Source organism: Mizuhopecten yessoensis, unplaced genomic scaffold (genome assembly GCF_002113885.1).
Source record: "Mizuhopecten yessoensis strain PY_sf001 unplaced genomic scaffold, ASM211388v2 scaffold10389, whole genome shotgun sequence".
In the NCBI taxonomy this organism is placed as follows: domain Eukaryota; kingdom Metazoa; phylum Mollusca; class Bivalvia; order Pectinida; family Pectinidae; genus Mizuhopecten; species Mizuhopecten yessoensis.
The window spans coordinates 195,167-204,110 of record NW_018408522.1 but is presented as its reverse complement, the minus strand read 5'-3'; the positions used below and the strand labels follow the sequence as shown (position 1 = coordinate 204,110).

Here is an 8,944-nt window from a genome sequence, read left to right as displayed (position 1 = left end):
TCAATGTCCAAAACCATAGGCCTGGGACGTTTCTTCGTGAGGCTCTATGGGTGACGTTTATAGTGAAAGTTCCGGCAAAGACAGGCCCTCCAAATATTGATAACCGGACATGGGGAGAACGAAATATTTTCCGACACTGTTACAGATATTTTTTGGGTTTCACAGAGACATATATATTACGTCTCTGGGTTTCACGACCTGGACGCGCGACGGTATGGCGTCGAAACGATATCAATTTTGCCTGCAACTAGCGATCAAATCTTTAAGCATAATTTTCTCTTGGTATTGCCTTAATAACCCCCTTTTCCCATCGCATAACATTACAAAAGTCACCAACATTTGCCGGATGTTGACAGCAGACGACGTAAACAATACAGCACGCGGCAAAAAGCGCGTAAAAAATGTCGTCTGGTCAAGGTTCATCTGCTCGACCAATCAAAACTACGGAAGGTCATATACCGCGTGTGGTGTATAACTCATAGTTATTCAACAGTCTGCATGTTTATACAATGATCTGAGAGTGGAATAACACAGCGTATTGTGGTAGAAATTAATTGTACTAATTCTTCTGAAGCGAAAAATATAGGTCAGATTAGTACCCTAAAGCAACTTTACCTACATCACTGATGTAAGCATTATCCACATACCACTCCTAGTTACCTAGGAAAATTAAAAAGTCCCTGATGCATCAAATGTAGTCCAAATTTATCATTCATTAAAAACTTTCAGTAGGAATGGGAGTATTATCTTTATACCACTTACACATTATATCTCCAGCACACACGCATGCATACACACATGGGGAGATATTAGCCAATTGGCATAGGACTAGTAGTTAGCGCCTGATAAGACAGCTCCTACGAATTCCTCAAAATTTGTATTGATTAATGTACATGTATATGTTAACTGTATTAATTGTATATCTATGTACTGTAAAGCGCTTTAGAATGGCTTATGTTAGCTAGATAGGGCGCGGTATCAAATGCTGCATATTATTATTATTATTACAGTTACATAGCTATAGGTATATGGTAATCGTAATGTACTGTGGCAGACGAACGGACCCCGTAATAACGCATACTCAGTGTTTGAAATACAATATCTCAAAATATTACATTCAATAATTTTCAAGCATGGCTTACCACATCCAAGTTGTTCTAGTAGTGCCGTTTGCTTTATCGTGGTGTTCCGAAACTCCCTCTCAATCTCCTCTATGTTTTGCATCGCATGTTGTATACTGTTCGTCTGGTCATATATTATCTCTGTAAATTTATGTTGTGTAGATTTTAGCGTGTCCTGGTAATTGCTCTCTTGGACTTTCCTCTCTTGTAGTCTCTGTTCTATACCTTCCAGTTTTTGTTGGATATTGTTAGCTTGGTCATTTTGATCTCCTGCGTCTGTAAAGAGAAACCGAATGATTAAAGTAAATAGAAAATATGTATATGATTTCATATAGGATCAATATTTTTAGTTAGGAAACCATTACAAAGTAAGTCATTCCGGTTAAAATCAAATGCCTAGGGCCTGCCAATATATTTCAAACATACTGTTTTTAAGAAGACATGCATAACCGATTTTCAATGTAAAAAAATATGCGATTATAGACACAAAGAATGATGTATTTAAAAGTTTAACAAATTTATCAATGTAGTTATTTTCACAATTTATACAATATTTCAAAGTGAATATAGTTTATTAATTTTATGAAACACCACCAACTGATGGACCATCTTGCTAGCAAAACACCTTTAAACCATATAAAAAAATCTCTATATTTACAGGAAAACCATATATCACCATTAAAAAAGTTTGTTTTACATAATCCAATATCAAAATCACTGTACTTTTTAATACCTGGCTATTCGCAATCATGGCAATGTATCATTAAAAAGGGGTTTTGTTTTAAATAACCCAATATCAAAATCACTATACTTTTTAAAACCTGGGTATAAGCAATCATGGCAATGTATCAGAGCAAGTATAACGAGAACGATGGTCTGTGAGGGGGGGGGGGGGGGGGAAAAACCCTTCAATTAATGCCCCCCCCCCCCCCCCCCCGCCCTAATTAACCGACTTAACGATAATCTAGTCTGAATGTAGTTAATTGGTTAACAAGACGAATTCAACAAGGAAATCCATCCAATTAGATCAGAATCCAGAGAAGGTTCTTATCTATGACATGAAAACTACATGGCCAAGTAAAATTATTTGTTCTTACTGAGGGGAGGAAAGTTGCCACGCATGTAAAAAATGTATTCATGTCTGTCATTCTGTGGAAGTGAAAACATCTCGTTGTTATTACAGGCGAATTAATTATCAGTATACAATGATTCCATGTTGATCTTAAGGTTTTTTTTTAGCTTAATGCTGATATTATTATACAGGCATTGACACGTTTGCTTTTCTAGCACCGTGATGCTTTACAGATAATATTTTTATTGACAATGTTTTTACATTTACTATTTGGAGATACACGTACCTGATTTCTCTCTCTATGGTGCAATAAGACCAACGTTTGGTTTAACATGAAGAAAATATGGCCTAGAAGGCATGTATCGTCCACCTGGCTATTAGCAATCATGGCAATGTATCATATATAAAGTAGAATTGCGAACTCAATCCTAGAGATAGGGCCATTCCCATGTGCTAATATTAATAGCATACCGGTACCAACTTTTCATGCTCAAAAATGTATACCTGGCATAGGGCATGTAGGGTGAACATTTTGTTTATCTCCTCATGACCGGCAATTGAATATCTGGTAGCATATCTGTATTAAAGTTTGCATGACCAATGGTTATGGGGTGGGGATCTCAACCGTTTCAATGTTATGACCGAGGGACTACCAAATAAGGGGACTTGGCCTGAAGCCAATCATAGAACCTATGCGTATTCATCTCTTCTTTACTCAGCAATAGTATATATGGTTATATGGGTGGAACTGAGCTATTTCAACCTGATAAACCGGGTCTAAGTCCCTATGGGCGGGGGCAAATATCAAATATGGAGGATCAGCTCCACACTGCGTACACTTTTGAATACCACCATCTAGGGATGTTCTCTGGAAATTGAACTTGGTTTAATTCCAATCAGCTGTTCAGAGTCACTAGAAGAAGTGTTAACGGACGGATGAACGGCTGACGCTACGGTACGTCAAATGTGTACAACATGATCTTTCGGAACAGGTGTGATGAATATCGCTTTATAACACTATTACGACAGATTTGAAGCCTGTCGTCTACTGCTTTTTATATTGTGGCTAAGAGTTAAGAAAATACTTTATCTGTAAAATGAAATATCCTAAAATAAACCGTTAGCCTATTTCATGAAACTACTTATTCGAACTATGCCTTAATCATTATTAGGCGACTGCCCGTCTTTAAACAACTGATATACATACCAATTGTGAAATTTCCCACAAAAATTTGATTCGAGAGGTATTTTACTCACCAGCCCCGTAACACACCACGTTGTTGTTGCCGGTGAAAACATTCTGTGCATGCTGAACCTTAATCCTTGGTTCAAGACGTGTGAACTGTGTCTGCTGTATGTCTGTTTGTTGGAAAGTCTGGTGTAAGTCGACTTATAAAAAGAAGAAAAAATCACATAAGCATTACGTAGACAAGAAGGAGGTATAATGAAAATAAAACCGTTCCAAAAAATTAAATTCAAAACATTAAATGTACATAGTAGCGCACATTGGCCAAAGAATATTCTGGGGAGGAAAGTCAACATGTGAGTTGTTAATGACACTGTCAATATTTATCAATTATATCTACATATTTGCCTACCTGTAAGTGGTAGCTGGTTTCCCTCACTTGGAACAGCAGTGGCCATTAATCCTCCAGCAGGAACAGTAATGGCCATTTGTCCTTCACTGGAAAGATTGCTAGTTATTTGTTCCTCAATAGGAACAGATGTGGCCACTGGTCTTTCAGTAGGGACACCAGTGGTCTTTTGACCTTCATTTGAATCAGCAGTTATCATTGGTCCTTCAGGAGGAACAGCAGTGGGCATGTGTCCTCTATTAGGAATAGAAGAGGTAATTGGTAACTCGGTAGGCACAGAAGTGTTTTTTTGTCCTTTAGTAGAAACAGTAGTTGTCATTGGTCCTCCCTTGAGAAATGATGTGGCCATTGGTTCTTCCGTAGGAATAGTAGTGGTCATTTTTTCTTCGTTAGAAACAGATGTGTCCATTGGTTCGTGAGAAATAGAAGGTGTTATATGTCTTTCAGTAAGAACAGAGGTGTCTATTTGTCCTTCAGTAGAAACAGTATTGGTCGTTTGTCCTTCAGTAGGATCGATATTGGCTACTAGTCCTTCTTTAGAAACAAAAGCGGCCAGTATTCCTTCTTCTGGAACAGTACTAGATATTGGTCTTTTGACAGGATAAGAAGCTAGCATCGGTTCTTCAGTAGGATCAAAAGTGGCTGCAGGTCCTTCTATAGGAAAACAAGTTATCCGTTGCCCTTCATTAGGTAATGAAGTGGTCAATGGCCCGCCAGTTTGACCTTCGTGAGGGAAAGCAGTGTTTATTGTTTCGCGAGAAAGAGAAGAAGTTACAAGTCCTTCGTGGGGAATAGAAATGGGAATTTCTTCTCGAGTAGGAACAGTAGAATTGGACTTGTCACACGGACTAGGAAACCTTTCATTTCCCTCCGCACTGTTACCTACAACTGAGTAGACAGAAATGTAGCATCATAACTGATAGATAAAGTTCTGACAATATTTGCCCACTCAAAAGCTACAGATTTGTACAAGAATTTTAACATTAAATTATGATAACCTTAAATTAATCTTGTCATTATGGAAACATAATATTGGACATAAATAAACTGTTAATTGACTTGAAAAAGATGTCCGAAAATATTTAAAGCCATTGCAATCATAGCAATGGTAAATTCGGAGACCAGTCTAGAAGGAGAGATTTTACGCACTGCTTAGTTTCGGGGCGTCGGGAGGAGGGTTTGGGAAAACGCACAAACATTTTAACTAATCTTTTACCGAAATGAAAACATGCTTTAATATATCGTTTCTGAAAAGAAACCCATACTGCAGAGTTTTTATGAAAAGTAGTCAAGAATAAATAAATTTACAGAACTTTCTGAGATTAAACATGCACAGTGCCAGATAGGGATTCGAACCTGGAAAATCGCAACACAATTAAGTCGCTATATCCTACTGAGATACAAGATAAGCGGTACAGTGTAGCTACTTGGTCCAGATCCGCTACACTATACATCCAATAAGATATTAAAGGAAGCTGTATGTGTATGAAAAGATATACTGCACTTCTCTATAGAGATTTGCCTGGAAATCAATCGGGTTCTGTTATTAACGAAATATTGCAGCCCGGAGATGGGAAATGGAGGGAAAGGGTTTGGGACGTTCTTAAAGCCCAGAAATCAACTATAGAGGGATTTTAAAACCTATAAGCTATCAACTGTTGTTTATACTCACCTTGATTAGATGTTGGTCTCTGTTCTGCTAGCCCTTGATCACAGTATGATGCCGTTCTACTCATTTTATACTCGAACTTGTTTATTATATCTAGACATTCGTTGTTTCCAACTAAGCACTCCTTTAGCTTAGTATATGACCCAGGGCTAATCTCTCCTTGTTCTTCAAGAAGGTTTGATACAAAAAACATGTCTTCAGCCTTGTCTAACAAGTCCCCTGGAAGCCTTGTTTTCCATTTCAACGCAAATTTGAACTTATTCCACAACGATGTATTGATCAGTTTAAATGAACTGTCAAGCTGGTCAACCATTTCAAAATGTAATTCAGGTATGGAAAGCAAGTTGTGTAAACCTTGATCTGCAGAAGCCTGACTGCTGCTGAAATGAAAGTATAATGCATCTGTATTAATTGATCATTTAAGTATATATGTAAGTTAAAAAAATAGTAGTCATTTGAAATCAAACCAACTGGCAATTAAAAAGGGAATAATAGTCACCACTTGTATCCATAATTATAGGGTACATTGTTGAAAATACTGCGAATCACTAAACTGTTTGCGTCCATTTTATTTCGCAAGAATGCGCCTGTATAATATTTACAATTATTTGAACTCTCGCAATCAAAAAGATATTTCAGTATTGATAGGATTTTTTTCTGGAAATTCTTTTCCACGAAAAATACATAAAGTTAGCGAATGCCTCTCCTAGTGAATTAATGATATTGCACTCTGACCCTCTGTCTTTGCAACTTCAATTCTCTCTTTGATATGACGAATGACTTCAACAGTAAGGTTATAAATGAAGTGGCGATGAAACGGGTAGTTTCAAACAATGCTTACAAAGGAGTTACCTATATCTTGGTAAATACAAAAGAGTCTGCTTACCAGCTATGAGTTCTCGGATTGCCGTTGTAACTGTGGATCCCAGCATTACCTAGGAGAGGGTCACAGCTGCAGTTAAAAACGACGTAGGTTGCCATCCCTGGCTGAGGTACAAATGAAATATAACAAGGTACTTTGCAAACCGAAGAGGATGTCCATCCAGTCATGTCTGGTAGCAGGCGTTGATGAATTATGGGACAAGTGTCCAGTCCGGATATAATTAAGCAGAGAATGAATAATATATAAAAAGAAATATGTCCAACATTAGCTGTTGATTTGGTAGGAACAGTATTATTTGGCATCCTCTCGCAAGTACTCTTCTTGCGGCGAATCGTTACTTGCCTTTTACCTGAGTTCTGTTTCACTTTGAATGATTTTAAAGCACGAATCATTGAAAACATGCCAATCCTTGCGCGATATGTTATCAGGTCGTCCATATTGTATACTATAACAAAACAAAACATAAAATCATCACGAGGTTTTAACGTTCCTTTAAGTCCTCAGATTAGTTCAATAGTTGAAGGACACAGTAGGACAAGTTTCAAGAACGGCAATTACCAGTAGGAGGACGATCAGTATATCTAATAAATACAGGTTCGTGATGTTAATATAACACGAGATTATACAAATTAACATGACACACAACAGCCAAGAGACGTAGAAAGTCTGGAGGCGAGATATAAATATATAGTTGTATTCTATTTTTGCACAGCAAATGCCAAAAGTAAATATACTGAGGATAAAATCGCAAGAACCAATGAGCTCCTGGTTAACTTTATTGTAAGGCTACTTGTACAGTTAGGAAGTTTTTACAAAAGAACGCTGCCCGACAAAATACACATACATATAAAAATAAGCTCAGGACACAGTTATGATAAAATCAGTCTGTGTCAGAAGGTATTGCCTACTAGACAAACGATCCAGCCTTGGAATAGCAATTGTGTCTATATTTTGTATATAATGCCTGTTAGTTATATCAGAGACGTATTATGTATTATACGTCTCTGGTACTGTACAGATCATGTAAAGAACTATATACATATATAACAGGCGGTACAATCAAGACATTGGGTATATTGTCGAAACGCACTGACGCGTAACTAGTCGTCGATCACTTAATAATGATCGTAGCTGTAGTTCTTTTTTCGACTTATTATCGCTTTAGATATATATATGTATAGAAAAACAAAACGACCAATGAAATGTATTTCAATTTCCAGATTTGATCAGAGCAAAAGTATATGGGTAACGGATGTCCAGGGCTCAAAACCTGTCCTGTTTACACTCAGAACACGTTTGATTTCTTTTCGCTTCTTTATGTATTGATTAGATTTATTAAAAGTGCTGCAAGGTATGAAAAATCCAAGGCCAAGAGAGGAACATAGTATCTCCATATGCAAAGGCAGGAATTCATATCACAGCGGTAATGTAAGAAATGTATATTACAGCACCACCTCAACAAACAAGGAGAATGTAATTGTACCATCAAAGAAGTTAAGATACTTGAGTGATGTAATTGTTACATCAACGAAGTTATGAGGCTTGAGTGATGGAATTGTTACATCAACGAAGTTAAGATGCTTGAGTGATTTAATTGTTACATCAACGAAGTTAAGATGCTTGAGTGATGTAATTGAATGATGAACAAAACGCTAAGTGACAGGACAAACAATACAACAACTTAGGAGACACCACATCCAAAGAAAGGTCCATAAGATAGTATGGAGAAAGTAACGAAAACTAATTGGTCTGGAAAGGTGAGATTGTCCTGCATAACAATCTCTCCCGGCGGGAAGTGTTCCGTGATTCTGGAGAAGCCATTTAGAGAAGAAAGATATATCCTAACTCAGCACTGAGATTCACTCCTTACAAATCATGTTATGTTTTGACTGGAATCAACTTTAACATGTAAACAATGAAACGGTCTACTTACCGTGGTACTATGTCACGTTCTATGACTTGTCTATCTTATTCATGCCAACAGTCCTGAAGTAGAAAATGTTAAAAATAAAAGGCAGATCTATGTAAAATAGTATCTTCCTTCCTTCTTCTTCGTCGTACAATAATATGCCCTTTGCAAACAATCTCGACTTACGTCACTATCACGTGATCGAAAATTACCAGTCTGTCAATGTCTTTAAATAACGTACTCGTGCCCTTACAGTGGGTAGACTTTTAAACCAGAGTCAAGTTACTTTACAACATACGTTGGCAAGCATTCAAGGATCACATTGAATGCATTATGAGTATTTTGTTCTGATTGTAATGTTATACTAGTTAAGAAAACCCAATTCAGAAGAAATCAAGGTGCTTTGTTAGTAAGGCAAGCCACGCTTATCATTTACTACTGATCATTTTTTTTTTGCTTGATTGCAGCCATGAAATTGTTCAATTCGATCTGGTAGCAATGCGTCGTTGTTGTACATATATAAACGTACATCAATGTAAATATATCTATGGTTATAATTGGATAAGAGAAATTGGATTGAAATTATATCCTAATTTGCTACGAGACACAATGTTTTAAATAAGATTATATTGTGTTATATATCCTCAATCTCCCACAGAAATCCCGAAAAACTTCCGCTCTGTGAAATATATGCC

At 37.0% G+C, this 8,944-nt stretch overlaps 1 protein-coding gene across 3 annotated transcripts in view; it reads right to left on the bottom strand.

Moving 5' to 3' along the window:
* Positions 1-946: 946 nt before the first annotated feature.
* LOC110460411 overlaps positions 947-8,944 on the bottom strand; it is a 9,152-nt gene continuing 1,154 nt past the window's right edge. Inside the window, exons 2-7 of one of the 3 annotated variants that reach the window (XM_021513287.1) lie at positions 8,274-8,326; positions 6,344-6,785; positions 5,461-5,837; positions 3,792-4,676; positions 3,451-3,582; positions 947-1,397 (exon numbers count right to left, since the gene is read on the bottom strand). In XM_021513287.1, the coding sequence (XP_021368962.1) occupies positions 979-1,397; positions 3,451-3,582; positions 3,792-4,676; positions 5,461-5,837; positions 6,344-6,777 (2,247 nt within the window). In that variant the 5' untranslated portion in view covers positions 6,778-6,785; positions 8,274-8,326 and the 3' untranslated portion in view covers positions 947-978. The remainder of the gene's footprint in view (positions 1,398-3,450; positions 3,583-3,791; positions 4,677-5,460; positions 5,838-6,343; positions 6,786-8,273; positions 8,327-8,944) is intronic. The other 2 variants (XM_021513289.1, XM_021513288.1) reach the window with 2 other exon arrangements.